Genomic DNA, 25,676 nt, shown 5'->3' on the forward strand with positions numbered 1-25,676 from the left:
AGAAATCTGCTCATTTTATTCTCTGTCCCCAACGCACAAGACGACCAGTTCTTATAGCCTTTAGCCGCACCCTTATCCTACTCCTCCTCTGGTCTTCTGGTGATGTAGAGGTTAACCCAGGCCCTGTAGCCCCCAGTTCCACTCCTATTCCCCAGGCGCTAACTTTTGTTGACTTCTGTAACTGTAAAAGCCTTGGTTTCATGCATGTTAACATCAGAACCCTCCTCCCTAAGTTTGTTTTATTCACTGCTTTAAGCACACTCCGCCAACCCTGATGTCCTAGCCGTGTCTGAATCCTGGCTTAGGAAGGCCACCAAAAAATTCTGACATTTCTATCCCCAACTACAACATTTTCTGCCAAGATAGAACTGCCAATGGGGGTGGAGTTGTAATCTACTGCAGACAGCCTGCAGAGTTCTGTCATGCTATCCAGGTCTGTGCCAAAACAGTTTGAGCTTCTACTTTTAAAAATCCACCTTTCCAGAAATAAGTCTCTCACTGTTGCTGCTTGTTATTGACCCCCCTCAGTCCCCAGCTGTGCCCTGGACACCATGTGTGAATTAATTGCCCCCATTTATCTTCAGTTTGTACTGTTAGGTGACCTAAACTGGGATATGCTTAACACCCCAGCCGTCCTACAATCTAAGCTAGATGCCCTCAATCTCACAGAAATCATCAAGGAACCTACCAGGTACAACCCTAAATCCGTAAACACGGGCACCCTCACAGATATCATCCTGACCAACCTGCCCTCTAAATACACCTCTGCTGTCTTCAACTAGAATCTCAGCAATTACTGCCTCATTGCCTGCGTCCGTAATGGGGCCGCGGTCAAACGACCACCCCTCATCACTGTCAAACGCTCCCTAAAACACTTCAGCGAGCAAGCCTTTCTAATCGACCTGACCCGGGTATCCTGGAAGGATATTGACCTCAGTCCGTCAGTAGAGGATGCCTGGTTATTCTTTAAAAGTGCTTTCCTCACCATCTTAAATAAGCATGCCCCATTCAAAAAATGTAGAACTAAGAACAGATATAGCCCTTGGTTCACTCCTGATTTGACTATCATTATACAAGGCGAGACCCAGATGCAGACAGAGGAGGCAGATGGTTGGAATTTAATCCAAAAATGAGTAGGCAAGAGAATGGTCGTGGACCGGCAAAAGGTCAAAACCAGTCCAGGAGGTACAGAGTGGCAGACAGGCTCGAGGTCAAGGCAGGCAGAATGGTCAGGCAGGTGGGTACAGAGTCCAGAAACAGGCAAGGGTCAAAACCGGTAGGACTAGAAAAAGGAGAATAGCAAAGGCAGGAGAACGGGAAAAAACGCTGGTTGACTTGGAACATACAAGATGAACTGGGATAAATACACTGGGGAAAACAAGCGACACCTGGAGGGGGTGGAGACAATAACAAGGACAGGTGAAACAGATCAGGGTGTGACATTGACTGCCCTTGACCAGCACAAAATCATCATGTGGCTTAGCATTAGCATCAAATAGCCAACGCGATATGCAACAGGCAGTTAGGAAAGCAAAGGCTAGCTTTTTCAAACAGAAATTTGCATCCTGTAGCACAAACTCAAAAAAGATCTGGGACACTGTAAAGTCCATGGAGTATAAGAGCACCTCCTCCCAGCTGCCCACTGCACTAAGGCTGATGAATCTACGATAATCGAGAATTTCAATAAGCATTTTTCTACAGCTGGCCGTGCTTTCCACATGGCTACCCCTACCCCGGTCAACAGATCCGCACCCCCCACAGCAACTTGCCCAAGCCTCCCCCATTTCTCCTTCACCCAAATCCAGATAGATGATGTTCTGAAAGAGCTGCAAAATCTGGACCCCTAGAAATCAGCTGGGCTAGACAATCTGGACCCTCTCTTTCTAAAATTATCCGCTGCAATTATCCGCTGCAATTATTGCAACCCCTATCACTAGCCTGTTCAACCTCTCTTTCGCATTGTCTGAGATCCCTAAAGATTGGAAAGCTGCCGCGGTCATCCCCCTCTTCAAAGGGGGAGACACTCTAGACCCAAACGGTTACAGACCTATATCTATCCTACCCTGCCTTTCTAAAGTCTTCGAAAGCCAAGTTAACAAACAGATCACCGACCATTTCGAATCCCACCGTACCTTCTCTGCTATGCAATCTGGTTTCCGAGTGAGTCATGGGTGCACCTCAGCCACGCTCAAGGTCCTAAGCGATATCATAACCGCCATTGATAAAAGACAATACTGTGCAGCTGTATTCATCGACCTAGCCAAGGCTTTCGACTCTATCAATCACCTCATTCTTCTCGGCAGACTCAACAGCCTTGGTTTCTCAAATGACTGCCTCGCCTGGTTCACCAACTACTTCTCAGATAGAGTTCAGTGTGTCAAATCGGAGGGCCTGTTGTCCGGACCTCTGGCAGTTGCTATGGGGGTGCCACAGGCTTCAATTCTCGGCCGACTCTTTTCTCTGTATACATCTCTTGCTGCTGGTGATTCTCTGATACACCTCTACGAAGACGACACCATTCTGTATACTTCTGGCCCTTCTTTGAACACTGTGTTAAAAAAAAGTCCAGGCGACATTCAATGTCATACAACACTCCTTCCATGGCCTCCAACTGCTCTTAAATGTAAGTAAAACTAAAAAACGATCGCTGCCCGCTCCCGCCCGCCCGTCTAGCATCACTACTCTGGACGGTTCTGACTTAGAATATGTGGACAACTACAAATACCTAGGTGTCTGGTTAGACTGTAAACTCTCCTTCCAGACTCACATTAAGCATCTCCAATCCAAAACTAAATCTAGAATCAGCTTCATATTCTGCAACAAAACATCCTTCTTTCATGCTGCCAAACATAACCTCGTAAAACTGACTATCCTACCGATCCTTGACTTCGGCGATGTCATTTACAAAACTCTACTCAACACTCTACTCAGCAAATTGGATGTAATCTATCACAGTGCCATCCGTTTTGTCATCAAAGCCCCATATACTACCCACCCCTGCGAACTGTATGCTTTCGTTGGCTGGCTCTCTCTTCATAGTCGTTGCCAAACCCACTGGCTCCAGGTCATCTATAAGTCTTTGCTAGGTAAAGCCCCACCTTATCTCAGCTCACTGGTCACCATAGCAGCACCCACCCGTAGCACACGCTCCAGCAGGTATATTTCACTGGTCATCCCCAAAGCCAACTCCTCCTTTGGCCGCCTTTCCTTCCAGTTCTCTGCTGCCAATGACTGAACCGAATTGCAAAAATTACTGAAGCTGGAGTCTTATATCTCCCTCACTAACTTTAAGCATCAGCTGTCAGAGCAGCTTACCAATCATTGCACCTGTACACAGCCCATCTGTAAATAGCCCACCCAACTACCTCATCCCCATATTGCTCTTTTTTCTCCTTTGCACCCCAGTATCCCTACTTGCACATTCATCTTCTGCACATCTATCACTCCAGTGTTTAATTGCTAAATTGTAATTATTTTGCCAATATGGCCTATTTATTGCCTTACCTCCCTAATCTTACTACATTTGCACACTGTATATATACTTTTCTATTGTGTTATTGACTGTACGTTTGTTTATCCCATGTGTATCTCTGTGTTGTTTGTGTCTCACTGCTTTGCTTTATCTTGGCCAGGTCACAGTTGTGAATTAGAACTTGTTCTCAACTAGCCTACCTGGTTAAATAAAGGTGAAATTAAAAAAAATCAAAAAGTGTTAGGGTTAGTTAACATGCTAGCTAAGTTGTTAAAGGTTTAGGAGTTTGGTTAAAGGGTTATGGTTAGGGGAAGGGTTAGCTAACATGCTAAGTAGTTGCAAAGTAGCTAATTAGCTAAATGTATGATGAGATTTGAACACACAACCTTTGGGTTGCTAGATGTTCACGTTATACACCTACCTACCCATCCTCCCTGACCAACCTCGCTCTTATTGTTTCTGTCTTAAGTAACCTACTGTCTTTATCTGTAATTGAAATGCACTGTATGCAAAAAATATATTTTAAGCAATTAGTGTCTATTTCACAATAATCTGTGATACTGGGTAGAATAAAGTTGCACCCTATGGTCCAAACAGCCAAAACCCAAACAAAAATAATACCGATTTAAAAATGTATATAATTAGAGAACTGCTCTGCTTCAAGTTATTTGTCTGCTAACCTTTGACTCTGTTTGTTGTAAGTGCATCACAGGCCCGAACAAAAAGCTACAATTATTTTATTAGCAGCTCATTATATGTACAGTTGACGACATGACTGGTCAATTTTTTGTTATGGCAAATCAGAATTAATTGGCATTTTAAGAAAACCACGGGCAGTCCCGGGATAACCTAGCTGCCAATTACGCTCCTGAGCATTGTGTTTTATCCTGCAAGATGAAAACCCGGGCCGTCTATCAGTCCCTTATCGGAAGCAACAGAGTACATTAACATTTCACTGTGTTGTTCCTAATCAGCCAGCGCTAGGCTGAACTAAACTGGGCGAGGAGAGCCTGAGATGTAAACAAACCAGCATAAACAAAGCATGGAGGACGAGCAAGGGAAGGAGTGAGCGCTGGAGTTAAGGCTGGCCTGGTATACTAGCACTGACGAGGCTACTTCTGTCTGAAACCAACTGCGCTGTCACACAAACACACACCCAAACACCCACCCAATTAAATACAAAATAATGTGCACACAAGCCCAGACAGACAAGCAAGAATATGAACATAAAGCCAGACATACAAGGACACACAATCGAACACACTCACACATAAACTACTGAAAATAAGTGAGTAAAAAAATCTGAAGACAAAAAGGCATAACTAGACAGAAAATAAAATAAGCAATGTTTCTTTATTGACTAAGGTGTACTGATTGACCTATTTGATGAAGCACCGGCCCTGTGTATATGGACCACTACATGAACAGGCTCTCTGTTCCTCTTCCTGTTTCCTCAAACAAATTGGCCAGAGTAATTGAAAATGCGGGACAATGCCATTTAAATGAGAGAACAGCTTCAACTAGGGCTCACCTTCCTGTAGTGCGTGTGTGTGTGCGTGTGTGCGTGCGTGCATGCGTGTGTCCCAGTCTGTTTGTTGGTGGCTGGCCAGAAAAGAGAGAGGGAAACAGGCTTGTAAATGAGGAAAGTGTTCTCCTCACACAGCTAGCTCCTGAAGAGAGGTAGTGTGGGGAAAATGAACTTGAAAGAGAGAGATTCTGCCGACAGTTGATTTAGGCGTGTTCAAACAAATACACACACAAACACACACACAATTTGAGGTGCATAAACACAGATCATGGGCCAATTTGGAGGATCCACACTAGACTGGTCCTGACACAAAACCCCTGTGGGTGAACTGAGGTACAGCTCACAGTCGATTACAAACCTGTTTTTCCACATGTATACAATATCTTTGTTGATATGGAACGGCAAACATACAACCTCTTCTCTGGGGTTGAAATAAAATACATTATAAACTGGGTGATTTGAGCCCTGAATACTGATTGGCTGACAGCTGTGGTATATCAGACCGTATACCATGGATATGACAAAACATTTCTTTTTACTGCTCTAAATAGGTTGGTAGCCCGTTTATAATAGCAATAAGGCATTTCGGGGCTTTGTGTTGTGTCGTCCCAAGAACAGCCCTTAGCCGTGGTATATTGGCCATATACCACACCCCCTCGTGCCTTATTGCTTAATTATACTATTGTATGAAAATATATACATTATAACCTGAGTTCAATTACAAGCAACCTGGACATAACATATTGTACATTTTTATAATAATAAGATATATTTTAGAATGTATATCCTCTAGAGATATCTTCTGCCTGTAAATTAATGTGTATGATCTTGTGTATTTTTCTGCACCCATTATCCAATCTTTAACCCACAGAGGTCTTTAAATAATAGGGACAAATATCATTACTAAAATGTATTTACCAATTACAATTTGAAATGCGTTATTCTCTGAGGCTGAAGGAGAGGCTTATTATCTAAATGGCTGCACAGCTCGGCTACGGTATGTATCATATCCAATCATTACCTTCCAAGGACTAACTATTATTATAGCCACCGCAGTTCATAATGTTTGGATGGCATGGAAAATTGTAATAAATACACCATATCGCTATTCTGAAACCTGGCATAATCTTACAAATGACTTTGAATTATTTTCCTGTACTGTAATGTAAGACAAAATGGATGACAATGTGCGGTGTGTGATGTATTGTAGATACATAGCACAGCAGTTGTTGTGCATCCCAAAATATTAGTAACAATTCTGGAATGAAACCTACTGTGGCATGTGGTAATAAAGAGTATCACAAAATAGGCCTTCACATTTCCTAAATTATGACTGTAGTAAAACTACTTCAGACAAAGAATTTATGATCTGTTGAATGACATGTCTAAGATATAAAATATGGGCTATAATTACTATGGAATTACTAGGCTACTACAATGATAACGGTAATCCAAATCCCCCCATGCAAACAGGTCTTCCTGGGAACTACAGAAATGGACCGTTTTGTTTGGAAGAGGGAGACCGACCGAGAGCAGGCTACACCTCCACTTTGCCCTGGGGTCAAATATCTGGGTCATATTCAGCAGAGCGCATCATTGAGAACAAAAATGCATTCACACATAATAACACAACCAGAGGCATACTGTTTGTATACCACTCTTCTTTATTCAATAGCTTAGAAGATAGGGCTGGGTGATATGACCTAAAAATCTGATCTAGATTTTTTTGTACGTTTTCTCTACATAAGCTTTTAAAGGTCAATTAAAGGTCAATACACTGCATTTCTAACAGTCAGGAAGAATCTAATAAATTATACCTAGGCTAAATATAAGCCTTCCACAACCATAAGACCCACTAATAATTAAATTATATTTTACCCCCAACTTTGTGATATCCAATTACGATCTTGTCTCATCGCTGCAACTCCCCAACGGGCTCAGGAGAGGCGAAGGTCGAGTCATGCAAAACATGACCCACCAAACCGCTCTTCTTAACACCCGCCCGCTTAACCCGGAAGCCAGCAGCACCAATGTGTCGGAGGAAACACCATTCAACTGACGACGAGGTCAGCCTACAGGCGCTCGGCCCGCCACAAGGAGTCGCTAGAGCGCGATGAGCCAAGTAAAGCCCCCCTGGCCAAACCCTCCCCTAACTCGGACAACGCTGGGCCCTATGGGACTCCCGGGTCACGGCCAGTTGTGACACAGCCTGGGATCGAACCCTGGTCTGCAGTGACTACGATGCAGTGCCTTAGACCGCTGGCGCCACTCGGGAGGCATAATTTAATCATTTTTGTTTAACCTACTTTTTTTGCAATAATCACTGATCTGGCTTTCAAGTCTGTCTATGAAAATGCCCTTTTAGTTACAAAGTTAACCAGAACGATGCACAGCCACTAATAATGACCAACTTGTTATAGCAGGTATTATAGAAATTTAACACAGGTCTCAAACAATCTCTCAAGCACAAGCCCACGTGCTAGTGAGTAACCAGCTAATCTTTATATTTCAAGTCTAGCCAACGTGGATCTATTTGCTAACAATGTAGAACAGTTGAACTGTTATGAACACGGCCTGCTGTCTGTCTCCAACTGTTTGAACAACATAGCTTGTTCACTTTGTTAAGATATTGAAATCAAGTGGCCTTCCTGGATAAGAGGATGCTTATTTCTCAGCATGAGAACGAGTTGCCAATTCCTTATATAAATGCACATTTTTATGCTGATTGCACATTTATAAAACACAGACTAACTCAGTTAGCAAAAAAACAGTCTGTGAAGGGCCGGCTCTAGCCTTTTGGAGGCCTTAAGCCCCCCCCCCCCCCACACCAAGCGGGCATATTTTGTTTTGCGCTCCCCTCTTGACGGCAGAGAGAAAAATGACTCTCCCCTTTTTATTTATTTTTACACTGCTGCTACTCGCTGTTTATTATCTATGCATAGTCACTTTACCCCTACCTACATGTAATATTACCTCAATTACCTCGAATAACCTGTACCTCCACACATTGACTCGTTGCCGATACCCCCTGTATATAGCCTCGTTATTGTTATTTTATTGCATTCCTTTTTTTTTACTTTAGTTTATTTAGTAAATATTTTCTTAATTCTTATTTTTCTTAAAACTGCATTATTGGTTAAGGACTTGTAAGTAAGCATCTCACAGTAAGGTCTACACCTGTTGTATTCAATGCATGTGACAAATAAAATTTGATTTGCATTTTAAAGCACGTTTTCTGCAGTTATACACATTTTGCCATGTGGCAGAGAGAAAATTGAGCAATTTTATAACACATTTCATGCAATTCTATTCATTTTGCAATGGGGCAGAGAGACATTTTTGCAGTTTCAAAACATGTTTTCAGCAGTTCTACACATTTTGGCATGCGACAGAGAAATTTTTGCAATTTAATAACACATTTCATGCAATTCTACAAATTTTTGCCATGGGGCAGAAAGACATTTTTGCAGTTTTAAAGTGAATTTGCTACCCATTCTGCCATGGGGTGGAAGTACGTTTTTGCAGCGTTAAAGCAAATTTCCTGCAATTCTACACATTTTGCACATAACTTATGCCATGATATCTGAGTGGGTGACTAACAATATCAATGGGTGCCCCCTGTAGGTCAGGGCCCCTGGGCACGTGCCCTGCTTACCCGGTCGGTATTCGGCCATGATAACTGCAAGTTTAGATAACTGGCTAGACTAACTTAACAATCTAAAAATTGTTAGCTGACGTGGCTAATTGAGTGACTGTCAGTGACTGATAAAACAAGAGCAAAACCGCTAAAGCACAATAAAATATCGAACTGGCACCTTGTATATTCTGCTATTCTAACTTTCAACAGAAACTGAGCATTAATTTTCCACAACATGTTCATTCATACAGTACTCTCGTTTTCATAGGGTCTGCTCTGTTCTACATTTTGGGGGTTGAGACATAAAAAGGGTATCATTAGAAAGGTTAAGTTCTCCTCTATTACTGTAAAATAATGTCTCTGTGTTTCAGTGTCCATTTGACCCATTCTGTCGGACCAAACCTAAAACGGAAATGGGGAGTTTAAACTGCTTGTTGTCAGAAAGGAAGAAGTTATCTCTCCATCTTTATTGTGAGTGGCAGGGGGAGGGAGGGGCTTGGTGTCTGTGTGCAAGTGGGAAGGTGCACAGTGCACACAGCACAGAAGGAGCAAAGATGAGACCAAAAAGACAGAATGCTCATAAAAACAAACAAAAAGAAAAACCTTATTTGGAACAAAAAAATTTAAACATAATTTGGAACATTGCGCTAAAACATAAAATCGAGTGAATCGAATTCATTCAATATATCGACCAGCCCTATTAGAAGAAGACATTCTATCTGTAGGCATAGTTGTGAATGGTCCATCCCGCTCTCACCATGCCCCGGGTCGCGCACCTGGACAGAGGGTTCAGCTCGATTTACATTAGCAGCGCTCAGCACCCAGTGGGGAGATGGAGCGCCAATCACATGGCAGATTTGATGTCAACTCAGAGGCAGCCGCCTGGAGAGTATTACAGCCACTTTACCTCCAATTCAAATTCCAAACCTTGCGATGGAGACCAATAGCGCAGGCGGACAGCGTGGTACACAGACACGTCTGGCCTTTGATAGTCATAGCGGATATTCTATTTGCGCAAACAGCGATTAATAATTAAAATATATTACATTTTGAAGATAGCAATATGACATTATTGTAATTCAAACCAATATTAATGAATAAAGTCTATAATTCGACGAGAGCCTATACAGCGCGTCCTTCCAGAGGGCGTTTTGCAACGTGTCTCCAACCACGTCAGCAAGAGAGCGAATCTCCAACGCCATTAATTGTTTTTAATTTAAAAAATAATAATAGCATAATATCTAACACAAATAAAGCTCTTCAATTCAAAAGTCGGTGGTAAATAATAAACACATTGTGTAAGCAAATGCATTGCATCGATTTTAACCAAATAAATATTAATAATGATCATTTTACTCCGTTTTACGCGCCTTTACGCGCAAAATGATATTTAGTTCCCAAGCCTATATTTACGCTTCATGGACTAATACATTAATTGTGTAAAATAGATGTTATGAATGACAATGTATTGCATACATACGTGACTGACAGGCTATTGTTTTTCTCGCAAGAGTGACCTTGAGCAGATCTGAAACGAGACAGTATTCTCTTCTACAATTACTTTACCTGTCGATGAATATTAGACGTGCAATATTCACCAGCACACAGCATATTTATTTGAAGTCGAGAGGGACAAGTTATTACAGTGCAATAATACATGTAACCTAGGCCTAGTGCATTTCAACAACCCTGCCAGACGGCTCATGACAGGTGTGACTCAGAGTGCCTCTCAAGTTAATGAGCTACAGCTGAGTTTGTAAAACTAGTACTCACCTGTGGTCTGCTGATACCTTGCCCTCCGTTTCCAGGACTCATGGACGGGTGATTTCTCTGTTGCCCTGGCCAGCCATGGGTTGTGGAGCCATACTGTGAAGTCATGTCTTTGCCTAAGCCGATGCCAGCTTGTTGTTGTGCAGAGGGACTGTTGTAGTCTTGATGATAGCCACTGCCATAACCTCGCATCATTGGACTTGGAGACGTCAGCAGTTGGTTTAGAGTTGGGGTGGCTCCCGAGGGATGCTGAGTGTGTCCTGGGAATCTCTGAAAGCCCCCAACACTTCCACCAGAACCGGAGGAAGCAGCTCCCATAGCAGCCTTGACATGGCTAGCTGGAGTGTTGCTGCCAGGGCCAATCAGCATGTTACTGCCCTGTCTGGACGGGGCCATCATACCGTAGCCCGCTCCACCGTAGCCCTGCCGGTAGCCAGGATAGTGGTTGTACTGACTGTTGTGGTATCCTTCGTGGGAGTTGTGCACTGGGTCCATGTTGTTGGGTCCCGAGGAGTGCATCATCCCCATCCCAGTGCTTTGTCCGCCATGTTGATCATAGCAGGCCCCTACTCTGGAAGTGCCATAGTAGTTATTAAACTCTGAAATAGCGCTGGTCCCTCCTACGCTCTGGGGCTGGCTGCTGATGTCGGTCGTTGGTCCCACGTTGGCATGTTCATACCTGGCACCCATTCGCTCCCCTGGTTTACAGGTATGATCCCCTTCACCTTTACTCAGCATCTGCTGCTCTGTCTGGCTCGCCAAAACACCCCTCTTTCCTCCGTGGTGCTGATTCTCACTCTCTCCCCTTGTCGCCTGGCTGTTGTTGATGTTGTTACTTTGTATCTGGCGCTGCTGATGCTGAGGAAACGGGTTAAATTGTGACTGCTGTTGCGGCGGCGTGAGGTGCTGAGGGGGATCTCCACTCACATTTTTCTGTTTATGGTTTGCTATCAAACCCGTCTCCATTCCCTCCAGAGAGGTCGTCGAATTTGACGATGTTGTGATATTTCCACTCTCCTTCTCCCGTGTGTCAGAATTGTTATTCGGAGAAGTTGAATTGACCATGTTGAGCTCGTTTTGGTGGTGATGGTCTACATTATTCATTGTGTTAGTCCCATCTCCAGCTCCAAGCATTGCTCCAGATCTCGATATAGTTCCTCCTCCCGATTTCCCCGAATGTATCTCTTGACCCAAACTGCCAGACAATTTATTTTTCTTATTATTAGTTGTCGTCGGTGCTGATGCCACTTGCGCAGCCATTGTCACTTAAACATTTCAGACAGGGACACTGACCCACGAGCAGAACACTCTCACACACAAAAAACAGACAGAGGAAAAAGTCAAGCAGGAAAAAAATCTTCAGTTGAAAAACGAAGCTATGTTCTAGCGCTGTAATGCTCGTAAAAATCCGCGGTGAAATGAGTCGCTGACAGCCGCGGCTGTGGCGCTGTCAGTGAGGCATCATGCTGAAAGTTTGTCGTCCAGGTTTAAATGAAACTTTTTTCCTCCAACCCGGATATGGGTAAGTGCATGTCTCCCGGAGCCCTTCTGGCCCAGCATGGCATGAGAGAGAGTAGGCTCCACCAGCTATTATCCTCCTCCAGGGTCCAACGCGCATCACAAGGAAAACCCGGACTGGAGTTTCCTATGTTATCAATCGAAGGAAAATCACTATTATTTTGCAATAGACAAATGTTGAATTATAGCATGGTATCAGGAGGAAATATTCCAATTGAAAAGAGGAATAGCTTACATAATATACTACGTTTCATTTTATACCTATATTATGTTGGAACGTAGGCTAGGCCTACCTCTCAGAGTGGCTTGTGTGCTCTAAAGATGGGCAGCTCCATTTGAAATTCAAGCCAAAACTCCAGATCTGGGTTTGAGTGTTGCCTGCTCTACTCCGCTCTACTCTCCCTCGGCTCAATCCAGTTTCTGCAGCTCTGAAAGACAGACACGCAACCACAGGAGCTGCTGAGCGCAATAATGTTGCCATCAGAATAAGTATGTAGTCACACGCTGTAACTGCCCTAGTCGAGATGTGAAATGTAACCACATTAAGCAGTTATGAGCACATTGCTTTTTATCCTCTTGCTGTAGAACAGGCTCCAAAACTTAAACATGCGTGATGTCACTGCCCTTGCCTTTTAGGTCCCTTTATGTTTCCCTTGTCTGTTCTCTCAGCTTGTTTTATTCTGGGTGAAATGTATACATTTATCTAACGATTTAACACATAAAGGGTCGCACCTGACAGTGCACAGGCCTTTAGAACAGAGTAACTACTAGTGGATTATCTGATGTAAGCCTCTTTTTGTATTTTCTTGGAAAACAGAATTCACAATAGTAAGTACTATGTAACAGAGTGCATTTACCATTCGTACTACAATATAATTGCGTAAATTATTCCCTGATAGTTCCCTACAATAATGACGGGGCCTATGTACTTAATGTAACATTTAGCTAAATATAGTAAAAGCTTTTGATGTGAGAATCCTTTGGCTTTTACATAGGTAGAGGGAGAGCAGCTCACTTGACATAGATTATTAACAGTGGAAACGCTGTATAAGATTATTAACAGTGGAAACGCTGTATAAAATTATTAACAGTGGAAACACTGTATGAGATTATTAACAGTGGAAACGCTGTATAAAATTATTAACAGTGGAAACGCTGTATAAAACAGATATGGAGACGGTTCATTACAGAAGTATGAAGACGATGATAGTAATAATGGTGAAGATTGACGCTGATGAGGATGACGGTAATAATGGTGAAGATTGACGCTGATGAGGATGACGGCACCCAATCGAGGAACACATTTCTCGTAAACGCAAGGGTACTGTACATTATATCCCATGTCATTGCAAGCTTTTGAACGTGACATTTTGACCTGACTGCTCCGAGTGAATGAGACTCCTCTCCCTCGCTGTCATCTGCAGCTCCCATCGACAGCAGGGACCTAGAAAGACCCCTGGTGGAGACAGAGTGTAAGCACAAGTAGACTAATTAAAACAGTAAACAAGTAGCGGTGGTATGGGTCTGATATACCATTGCTTTCAGCCAATCAGCATTCAATGCTCCAACGGCCCGGTTTAAAACACCATTTATAGAAATTCAGGCACTGTTTATAACATGGCACTATGAATAATGGAAAGGTAGGCTTACCTCCATTGCATACACTCCAAACAGACACTCGTTCGAAAGCAGAAAAGTGAAAGCAAAATACATCAATAGAGTCTCTTCCCCATTAGTCTTGATGGGTCCATATGGTAAAGAGTAACAGAGATTAGATCACGATAGTAAACTACACAGTCCTGACTCTATCTAGCATTTCGAACTGCCTGCCTGCCCAGACATCACAGCATCAAGAGCAGATGGCCGAGAAGAAACAGCTTGATCAGGTGACTCTAGGACACCCTGGGTAGAGTTCACCTTTACGTTGGTGTGTAGTTTGTGTGTATGTGTGTGTGTGTGTGTGTGTGTGTGTGTGTGTGTGTGTGTGTGTGTGTGTGTGTGTGTGTGTGTGTGTGTGTGTGTGTGTGTGTGTGTGTGTGTGTGTGTGTGTGTGTGTGTGTGTGTGTGTGTGTGAAGATTCGCAAGGACATTTTCTATGTAAATCGTCAGGATAGAAAAGCTGTCAATGCATATGGTGTCATGTATTGTTTATTACAACGGCTTTGCCTATTGTTGTCTTACATGAGCATACGAGGAGGCGGAATCCAGCAAACAACACCACATTTTATGTGCAAACAGCTGCATCTGTTATGCTATGCATCTGGCTGTAACAGCGTTATCTTGAGGGTGTTACAGATCATTAAGAATATTATAGTTCATGGTGAAATATGTGGTGATATGACACATTGCTCTTGTATATGAAAGTGTTGCTTTGGGTGTGTCATGGTAGCTTTACAACTAAAATATTCCACTCTGCTCATTATCAAGCGCACTGTTCTCGCATTAATCCGCAGACACACTGATCTGTTTGAATGGGAAGAGGAACAATGGCTCAGCGCATTTGCATTTATGTTTAATTTATAACTTTCAGGGCCTCCTGATGCAGCAAGATTGAAACAATAATTTCACAGAAACACAGTGAAGGGGAGGGGCCAAATTAATACAGATCTGGGTTTTAATGTATTTCTCAATGTCTGTGTGTACGTGTGTGTGTGTGTGTGTGTGTGTGTGTGTGTGTGTGTGTGTGTGTGTGTGTGTGTGTGTGTGTGTGTGTGTGTGTGTGTGTGTGTGTGTGTGTGTGTGTGTGTGTGTGTGTGTGTGTGTGTGTGTGTGTGTGTGTGTGTGTGTGTGTGTGTGTGTGTGTGTGTGTGTGTGTGTGTGTGTGTGTGTGTGTGTGGTGTGTGTGTGTGTGTGCGGGTGCGTGACAGACAGAGAGAGAACACACACACACACAGAGAAACAAACAGGCGTAGGCCTTGAATCCATGGGGGGATAACATGCCACTATTCTAGTCTGTCAGGAGGCTGGGGGCTGTTCAGGGGGAATCTGCCGGGATCTTCCCCAGCAGTGAACACAGCACAGCAGCAGCACAAGCCTTCCTGCCTGGCCAAGCACAGAAATTGGGTCAGCCTGAAAAACAGCTCAGGATGCAGCCCTCTTCCACAGCGCCAGTATGTGAGTGTGTGTGTGTGTGTGTGTGTGTGTGTGTGTGTGTGTGTGTGTGTGTGTGTGTGTGTGTGTGTTTGTGTGCACGCCTGCATTTGTGTGAATGTGTAAGAGGGAGACAGAGGGGTATGAGGTGTTTGCATGTGTCTCGATGTGCAAGAGATAGGAATAAAATGGCAGCCGTTTCTATGGGTCTTTTAGCACATGTAAAAAGCCAGCTTGCCATTGTGAGCACACCTTGGCTTGAGGAAGCGAGTCAGATTGATCCATAGTCTTTTAATTTCAGGGTTGGGTAAATAACAGCATTTGCATTGATCAGTCTGCAAGGACAGGCAGGGAGGCAGTGAGGACCTGAGTGTGTGTATGTGTGTGTTTGTGTCTGCATCCACAAACAGGGAGCTTTAGTCCCCAGGCAGGTGGAATGCAATAAACAATACATGACATACTATTTGATCAAAAAAATGCATAAAGTGAGTAAAACCTAACCAGACTGGGAGACCACAAGCGACTATGTGTGCCATACTGCATACTAAGACTACGTTTCAGTATGTTCAGTGTATCTGTACAAACGATACAAACACTAATTGTTCTCCACATGAAGAGTGGAGGGGGAGAGAAACAGAAAGAGAGAAAGATGGTGAGAGGAGAAACAGAGTTCCTGTCCATGCGGTGAGGTGGCAGAGCCCACAGCCTCCCTCCTTGATGGCTGTCACTGGTCCTCTCTTCACAGAGACTCCTGTGCAGGGCACTGTGTGAAGTGTCCCCCAAGAGGCACACATCCAAAGACTGCCTTTACAAGATCCCCACCGAACTGAGCCCACTTTTAACTGCCTGGGAAGAACTTCTATTGCTTTTGATGTCAAAACGTAATGGGGAGAGTTTGCAGCTTAGTCCATACAGTACTATACCATACTCACAGTGACTTCAGAAAGTATTCACACCCCTTGAATTTTTCCAAATTTTGTTGTGTTACATCCTGAATTTGAAATGTATTGAGATTTTGTGTCAATATGTCATTATGGGATAGTAGATGGGCGAGAAAAAAATCTATTTTATCCATTTTGAATTCAGGCTGTAACAAAACAAAATGTGGAATAAGTCAAGGGGTATGAATACTTTATGAAGGCACTGTATACTTCAAAGTGAAATACCTCACAGGCATGGTTTACTGACATGATTTAAAAACACTGAATATGGGTACTTGTCTTTCATTTACATTTTCCTCTTGGAGCGATCATGCCTACACGGAGCCTAGAGTTCAAAGGTCGTATAGTAACGCAACAGTTTAAGGGCACATCTGCCGACAGTGCCCACACACCATGTCAAGGTCCTAGCTGTAGAGAGAGAATCCATACAAGGGCGTGGGACTTGTTTCAACTCCTGTTTTCAACTCCTCCAAGTCATAGAGCACTTTCATAACAAACCAGGGCATTTGGAACGATTCTGAATGAAACTAATTAGGTTTGTGTTTTGTTTGTTGTTCAGGAGGCAAGATCAAAGTGATATTTCACCAATTTGTGTCAGCAGCTGTGGTGGAGGGAGAGGAAGGGTTGAGAGAATGCATGCAGATGAATCTCCTCAGGTTGGGCTTATGCTAGGGACACAATCAAAACAAAAGAATAATAAATAATTAAAAAATGATCAGAAAATGAAACAAAATAGAAACATTTTGGCTTTATTACCATTTTATTATTAGGAACACAATTTGATTGCTTGAGATTTGGATTCATGTTTTTCAGAGCTCCCATCCTTTCAGAGCACTTTCCTTTCAGGCCTGCTGTGTAGTCCACCACTCAGCCCATGTGGGACAAATCAAAGGGATCTCGATGGCTTGACCTAGGAACTTGCCGCAGGAGAGCAAGCGGCTGTTTTGATCTCATCTGATATTTATGAATAACTTCCTTGGTATTTCATACGGTCTGTATCCCTCTGCTTTTACGGTGTTACACAATGATGTCTTAGGGATATGGCTGAGATCAAACACACGGCACGCTTCAGAATACAAAATGCGTCCTCCGTAGCCTGAGAGAAAGTAACTCGTCTAACGCAGCGTCTAACACAGTGCGATTGAAATACAAGCTCCGCTAGCCCAGGATACAGTTTGATGATATTTGTTTTTGTGTTGCTGTCAAACGAATGAAAGAACATGGAGAGAATGCTGTCACTGTATGAGGCCTACTGTACAATACCGATGCCTCTCTGTGTGCACTGCAGTACATCCAGAGCAGAGTTTAAATCCCACTGTCTGCCTCACTCACGGGAGCACCGAAGACTTCACCAGCCACAGCCAGGCATTCAAGGCTTTTTGTTCGGCAATGGCGTCAGATGTGAGGGACCATCTCTCCATAAAAGTCAAGTGTGCTCCCGTTATTTGCCGAAAGTGGCCTGATTCTGAGGCCCTTTTGTTAGGCTAATGGAGGCTAGGCGACACAGATACTGTAATTACAACAGAGACGATTGGCCTGATAATATTCAGAGCCAAGTGGGTAATTTGAGGCTGATGCGTTGAAGGGAAGGAGGGGAGTGGTGGCGGAGGAGAGAGGAGGAGGGGTTGTTGCTTTCTTGTGTCGTCGCCTATTGCCCGTCAACCTAATCATTCCCCAGTGCTGCTGAGACAAGAGAGCAAAGAGCCAATACACGGGCTCAGCTGTTAGAATACTAATGACATGGACCGCTCCGCTCTCTCCTATTAGACAGACAGACAGGAGGGATTATAGGGCATCAACAGGTGTCGACATAAACACCACATGTTACTCACAAGCCTTCATCTTTAGGTACGCTCTCATACCTTTTCTCATATACAGTACTCAGTCTTCTCAGTCAGCCGTTTCATCCAAAATGAGATTGATAATTAGGCCCACTGATAATTGAGTATAGACTAAGTAAGTCCAGTTGGTTCATTCTTAGAACATGACATTTTCATTTCCCTAATGTAAATGATTTTAAGAGAAGGCCCATGAACACCACTGTGTCAGGGGGTTGGGCTATGGCTTCCCTTTAGCCATGGCGAGGAGGACTGAAACAATCAACCTATCACAATCAATGATAGCAGAGTGGCAGAGGAGCAGGCCGACATGCAGACACTACAGTCACTCAGCAAGCCTGTGCCTATTCTGCCAACACACATAATCAAAGACTTCTCCCCTGAGTGATCTGTCCAAACAATTAAAAAAGAGCCCCTTTGTATCACACTGGCACTTATGTCACCAAGGATATGAAAGCAGTCTGGTATCAGGAAATTGCACGCTCCCCGCCTCTAGTGACAACCAGGAAGAGAGGCATCCCTCCACAGGAGACAGGGCGGTGGTGTTAAAATTTAAATATGTTTTGACACAAAATCTAAAGTTGATCAATATTTGAATAGAGAGATTCCCTGATCCATATGAACATTTGTTAAGCCGCAACGTGAACCAGACAGACAACCTGAACAACACACCCAGCTAGACGCTTTGACGTCCTCACCAGATATGACGTTTTTCATCTTATTATTTTTCCGTTTGAAAATGAGCTATCATCTCCCAGTCACATTCATCGCCGATTTCCTAACATCTAAGACCCATGAAATAAAAATATACAATGATCAATGACTTTTGTGTAATACCTGTTTTTAAACCAGTTCAAACATCCATAGGACGCTGGCCACTCCATTCTGGACTAGCCAACTTCAAATCTAGCTAGTCACATACAAGTATAGATGTTTGGGACAAAGATCACAAGCTACAGTGTTGACGTGATCCTTCTGAATGTTGATCAACTGATCGGTTTGAGAATGCCAACCTGCAAATCATCAACATCCACCTGTTATCTGGACCCTAAACCAGAACTGAACTCAATTATTTAAACCAAAGGGGAAATGAAGTCTAAATGGCACACCATCACATTTAGTATGACAAGGCTTTTGGCTATGACAAATGCTCTTTTTACGTTAATAAGCTTGAACAGCCTTATAAATAATTGGAACCAAGTCCATTTCATGGAACTGAACTCTACCAAAATGTAATCCACAGGATGAAATTCATAATCTTCTGACAAATGTGGAGAGGTTTTTAAAAGCAGGACCTCAATTACGCACAGTTACAAATTAGCATGTTTAATGCAACAAAATGTTTTAATAAAGAATAAAAGGCAGGGAGCTAAAAACAAAAGAAGACCAAGTAATAAGATTATCTCCACAGAGCGGCCAGTGGACATCATTGTGTTTCATACAAATGGGAGAGATTGCAAGTCATATTCAAAATGCCCTAATCCATGAAAGACTCCAATATGATTATTCTTTCATTAAGTTTGGAGACAGAGAGAGATGGATTTAACACTGAATCCATAAGTGAGAGTCTTAGTATTTCAAAATACAACCAAACGCAACAGGAAAACTCAGTTAAAGATTTTGTTCTGTTGAATTGTCACGACTTCTTCCGAAGTCGATGCCCCTCTGTCACGGGTGTCGTAGGAGAGAGAGGACCAAGGCGCAGCGGGTTGCATGTTCATCATTATTATTTATTAAGTAAATGTGAACATGGAAAAAACAATAAACAAAGAGAACGACAGACGACAGTTTCACAGGCTAAAATAATACCAGCAGTGCGAAATACAACTACCCACAATTAACAACCCCAAACACATACCTATATATAGGACTCTCAATCAGAGGAAAATAGAAACACCTGCCTCCAATTGAGAGTCCACACCCAAACCTAAACATAGAAAAACTAAACTAGACAGAACGTAGAAAATACGACCTAGAATACAAAACCCAGAACATACACAAAAACCCCGTAATACATAAATAAAACACCCCTCTACAATACACATAACCCCCGAACCACATAAAACAAATACCCTCTGCCACGTCCTGACCAACCTACAAATACAAATAACCCCTATACTGGTCAGGACGTGACAGTACCCCCCCCCTAAAGGTGCAGACCCCGGATGCACCTCAATAAATAAAATAAATAAATAAATACAAATAAACCCATAACTAAAGGGAGGGAAGGGAGGGTGGCTGCCGTCAACGACGGCACCTGTGCTACACCCCCCCTCCCCAACCCACCTATACTGGAGGTGGCTCAGGTTCTGGCCTACTGTCCTCGAGACTGTAGGCAGACTTTCTTGACTCCGGACCATAGGCAGATTCACTCAGTTCCGGGCCGTAGGCAGACTCATTTGGTTCCGAGCTGTAGGCAGACTCACATAGTTCAAAGTTACAGTAAACTTCATTCTGATCCGGACCGCAGGTAGACTCACTCGGTTCCGGATCGCGGGCAGACTCACGCGGTTCCGGGTCGCGGGCAGACTCACGCGGTTCCGGGTCGCGGGCAGACTCACGCGGTTCCGAGCTGTAGGCAGACTCACATAGTTCAAAGTTACAGTAAACTTCATTCTGATCTGGACCGCAGGCAGACTCACTTGGTTCCGGGTCGCAGGCAGACTCACTCGGTTCCGGGTCGTAGGCAGACTCACTCAGTTCCGGATCGCTGGCCATCTCCCCTGGTACCGGACACTCTGGACGAGGCACTGTTGCCGGACACTCTGGACGAGGCACTGTTGCCGGACACTCTGGACGAGGCACTGTTGCCGGACACTCTGGACGAGGCACTGTTGCCAGACACTCTGGACGAGGCACTGTTGCCGGACACTCGGGCCTGGTCTGACGCACTGGAAGCCTGATGCGTGGGGCTGGTAGTGGAGGTACCAGCCTGGGGACACGTACCTCCGGGCTAGTGCGGGGAGCGGGAACAGGCTGAGTTGGACTGGGCTGACTCACTGGAAGCTTGATGCGTGGTGCTGGTACTGGACGTGCCAGCCTGGAGACACGCACCTCAGGGCTAGTGCGTGTAGTGGGAAACACTGGACCGTAGAGGCGCACTGGCAGTCTCGAGCGCAGGACTGGCATCACCCCTACTGGCTGGATGCCCACTCTCCCCTGGCACATGCATGGCGCTGGTACTGTGCGTACCGGCCTGAAAATACCCGGCCTCATCACAGCACCCATCACCCCAAAGCATGGGACCTGTCCAGTCAATGGTTGTTTGGAAAAAACACGGGGATTTGGCTTGGGACTTAATCCTCGCCCAGCCAACCTACCCGTGTGCCCCCCCCCAAAAAAATATTGGGGTTGCCTCTCCGGCTTCCTCGCCAGCCGTGTTCCCCAGTAGCGATTCCGGTCCTCCCCAGACTTCCTCCATGGGCCCTCTCCGGCCAGAATCTCCTCCCAAGTCCATGACTCACGATATTTCACCTGTTGTTGCTCCTTCCTCCGCTGCTTGGTCCATGTTTGGTGGGTAGTTCTGTCACGGCTGTCTTAGGAGAAAGAGGACCAAGGTGCAGCGGGTTGCGTGCTCATCATTATATTTATTTGTGAACACGAGAAAAAACAAGAAAACAGAGAACGACAGACCGACAGTTTCACAGGCTAAAATAATACTAGCAGTGCGAAATACAACTACCCACAATTAACAACCCCAAACACATACCTATATATAGGACTCTCAATCAGAGGAAAATAGAAACACCTGCCTCCAATTGAGAGTCCACACCCAAACCTAGACATAGAAATACAAAGAACTAGAAAGAACATAGAAATACAAACATAGAACATAACCCAAAAACCGGAACTAACAAATCAAACCCCCTTTAAATACAACACACACACACACCCCAAACCACATAAAACAAATCAAATCAAATTTATTTATACAGCCCTTCTTACATCTGCTGATATCTCAAAGTGCTGTACAGAAACCCTCTGCCACGTACCCTCTGCCACGTCCTGACCAAACTACAATACAAATAATACCTAAACTGGTCAGGACGTGACACCCTCCTTGTTCGGGTGGTGCTCGGCGGTCGACGTCACCGGTCTTCTAGCCATCATTGATCCGTTTTTGTCTTCCTACACACCTGGTTCCAATCCCATTCATTACATGTTGTGTATTTAACCCTCTGTTTCCCCTCACGTCCTTGTCAGAGATTGTTTGTTGTTATGTGCTCGTGTATTTGTATTGGTGCGCGATGGGTTATTTTACCCATGTTATTTTATTTATGTACGTTGGTTTTTGGAGTTTGTTTTATCTTAATTAAACTACTCCAGTTACACTAAGTTGGTTTCTCCTGCGCCTGACTTCCCTGCCACCTACACACACGACAATGACAGAATCTCTGACCAAAATTATGAAGTCAGCAGGAGAAGATACCCCGGACATGAACCCGGTGGAATCCGTCTATCCATGCCTCAGGGGTACAACGGCAGTACTGCCAGCTGCCAGGGTTTCCTCCTCCAATTAGACCTTTATTTGGCCACGGTCCACCCAGTTCCATCAGACCGTGAGAAGAGTTTCGCCCTCGTCTCGTGCATCACCGGGAGAGCCACAGCGCTGTGTGTGGAGGGGGAGATGCGGCGTTGGACCGCTATGAGGAGTTCCCTCGCCATTTTCGGGTAGTCTTCGACCACCCACCCGAGGGCAGAGCGGTGGGTGAGCGCCTCTACCACGTGAGGCAGGAGACGAGGAGCATCCAGGATTTTTCCCTGGAGTTCAGGACCCTGGCAGCCGGTGCGGGATGCAATCACAGGGCCCTGATCAACCATTACTGCTGCAGTCTGTGTGAGGACGTCCGTCGGGAGCTGGCCTGCAGAGACACCACCCTCACCTTCGACTAGCTGGTGGATCTGTCCATCCGGCTGGACAACTTGCTGGATGCTCGCGGACGTCCAGATCGGGGTCTGGTGGTTCCATCCTCCCGCACCCCCTCTCCTCTACCCATGGAACTGGGAGGGAGGGTGCACAGGGAGACCGGAAGGGGTTCCCGCTCGTGCACCATCTGTGACCGCAGAGGTCACACTGCTGGTCGGTGCCGGGTAGGTTCTTCTGGGAATCGAGGTAGCAGGCAGGCGCTCTGGCGCCACCCCAGGTGAGTAGGCACCATTCTCATCCAGAGCCCTCTGTTGCCCATATATTTGTGTCTGTCACTTTTCGTGATTTTTCCCCGCGTTCCCAGCATATTTTATTGATCAAGCGTTTGCTCAGAGTTTAGGGATCCCCATTGTACCCGTGGATGTGCCTTTCTCCGTTCACACCTTAGATAGTCGACCATTAGGGTTAGGGTTTATCAGGGAGGCCACAGCTCCTTTGAGTATGGTGACGCAGGGGGGTCAGAAGGAAAAAATTTGTATTTTCCTTATTGACACTCCTGCGTATCCCGTGGTGCTGGGTCTACCAGCACCACGGTTAACTTGGTTAACTTGTCATAACCCCACCTTTTCTTGGCCACAGAGGGCTCTCACGGGTTGTTCACGAGAGTGCTCATGTAGGTGTGTAGGGGTTTCCGTTGGTGCTACTACGGTGGAAAGTCCAGACCAGGTCTCCACCGTGCGCGTTCCCCCCGAATATGCCGATTTTGATCTCACCTTCTGTAAAAAGAAGGCGACTCAATTACCACCCAATCGACAGGGGGATTGTGCGATAAATCTCATGGTAGACGCTGCACTTCCCAGGAGTCACGCGTATCCCCTGTCGCAAGCGGAGACGGTGGCTATGGAAACATATGTCTCCGAATCCCTGCGTCTGGGGTACATTCGGTCCTCCATTTCACCTGTCTCCTCGATTATCTTTTTTGTGAAGAAGAAGGATGGAGGTCTGCGCCCGTGCATTGATTATCGAGGTCTCAATAAAATCACGGTGGGGTACAGTTACCCGCTACCTCTGATCGCCACGGCAATTGAGTTAATGCACGGGGCGCGCTTCTTCACCAAACTGGATCTCAGGAGTGCGTACAACCTGGTGCGTATCCGAGAGGGAGACGAGTGGAAGACAGCATTTAGTACCACAGGGCATTATGAGTACCTCGTCATGCCGTACGGGTTGAAGAATGCTCCATCAGTCTTCCAATCTTTTGTAGACGAGATTTTCATGGACCTGCACGGGCAGGGTGTAGTGGTGTATATCGATGACATTCTGATATACTCCGCTACACGTACCGAGCATGTGTCCCTGGTGCGCAGAGTGCTTGGTCGCCTGTTGGAGCATGACCTGTATGTCAAGGCTGAGAAATGCCTGTTCTTTCAACAGTCCTTCTCCTTCTTAGGGTATCACCTATCCACATCAGGAATGGAGATGGAAAGTGACCGAATTGCAGCCGTGCGTAATTGGCCGACTCCCACCACGGTGAAGGAGGTGCAGGGATTTTTAGGGTATGCCAATTACTACCGGAGGTTTATCCGGGGTTTTGGACAGGTAGCTGCTCCCATTACCTCACTGCTGAAGGGGGGTCCGGTGCGCTTGCAGTGGTCGGCTGGGGCGGACAGGGCTTTTAGGCAACTGAAGGCTCTGTTTACCTAGGTTCCTGTTTTGGCTCATCCAGATCCCTCTTTGCAATTCATAGTGGAGGTGGATGCGTCTGAGGCTGGGATAGGAGCTGTGCTATCTCAGCGCTCGGGTACGCCACCTAAGTTCCGCCCCTGTGCCTTCTTCTCTAAGAAGCTCAGCCCGGCGGAGCAAAACTATGATGTGGGGGACTGGGAGCTGTTGGCTGTCGTCATGGCTTTGATGGCGTGGAGACATTGGCTTGAGGGGGCTAAACACCCTTTTCTCATCTGGACTGACCACCGCAATCTGGAGTACATCTGGGAGGCGAGGAGACTGAATCCTCGCCAGGCAAGGTGGGCCGTTTTTTTCACCCATTTTGTGTTTACCCTCTCTTACAGACCAGGCTCCCAGAACGTTAAGGCAGACGCACTGTCCCGGCTGTATGACACAGAGGAGCGGTCCATAGATCCCACTCCCATAATCCCAGCCTCTTGTTTGGTGGCACCGGTAGTGTGGGAGCTGGACGTGGACACTGAGCGGGCGTCACGTGCAGAGCCCGTTCCCCCTTAGTGTCCAGCTGGGCATCTGGACGTTCCGTCTGTGGTCCGCGACCGATTGATCTACTGGGCTCACACGTCACCCTCCTCTGGTCATCCTGGGATCGGTCGGACGATGCACTGTCTTAGTGGGAGGTACTGGTGGCCCACTTTAGCTAAGGACGTGAGGGTTTATGTTTCCTCCTGCTCAGTGTGCGCCCAGTGCAAGGCTCCTAGACACCTACCTAGAGGTAAGTTACAACCATTACCCATTCCACAACGGCCGTGGTCGCACTTGTCGGTGGATTTCCTAACCGATCTTCCACCTTCACAAGGTAACACCACAATCCTGGTCGTTGTGGATCGTTTTTCTAAGTCCTGTCGTCTCCTCCCTTTGCCCGGTCTCCCTACGGCCCTACAGACTGCGGAGGCTCTGTTTACACACGTCTTCCAGCACTACGAGGTGCCTGAGGATATAGTGTCTGATCGGGGCCCCCAGTTTACGTCAAGGGTCTGGAAGGCGTTCATGGAACGTCTGGGGGTCTCGGTCAGCCTTACCTCAGGTTTTCACCCTGAGAGTAACGGGCAGGTGGAGAGAGTTAACTAGGATGTGGGTAGGTTTCTGAGGTCTTATTGCCAGGACCGGCCGGGGGGGGGGCTTTCGTGCAATGGGCAGAGATGGCCCAGAACTCACTCCGCCACTCCTCCACTAACCTTTCCCCCTTTCAGTGTGTATTGGGGTATCAGCCAGTTCTGGCTCCTTGGCATCAGAGTCAGACCGAGGCTCCTGCGGTGGACGACTGGTTCC

At 45.5% G+C, this 25,676-nt stretch overlaps 1 protein-coding gene across 4 annotated transcripts in view; it reads right to left on the reverse strand.

The window, feature by feature from the left end:
• LOC106610785 (AT-rich interactive domain-containing protein 1B) overlaps positions 1-12,039 on the reverse strand; it is a 229,244-nt gene extending 217,205 nt beyond the window's left edge. For 3 of the 4 annotated variants that reach the window (XM_014210355.2, XM_014210357.2, XM_014210353.2), the window contains exon 1: positions 10,411-12,038. In XM_014210355.2, coding sequence (XP_014065830.2) covers positions 10,411-11,667 — 1,257 coding nt within the window. In that variant the 5' untranslated portion in view covers positions 11,668-12,038. Of the gene's footprint in view, positions 1-10,410 lie in introns of all 4 variants that reach the window. The other variant, XM_014210359.2, reaches the window with a different exon arrangement.
• Positions 12,040-25,676: the final 13,637 nt, after the last annotated feature.

The sequence above is a fragment of the Salmo salar genome, chromosome ssa09 (genome assembly GCF_905237065.1).
Source record: "Salmo salar chromosome ssa09, Ssal_v3.1, whole genome shotgun sequence".
Lineage (NCBI taxonomy): Eukaryota > Metazoa > Chordata > Actinopteri > Salmoniformes > Salmonidae > Salmo > Salmo salar.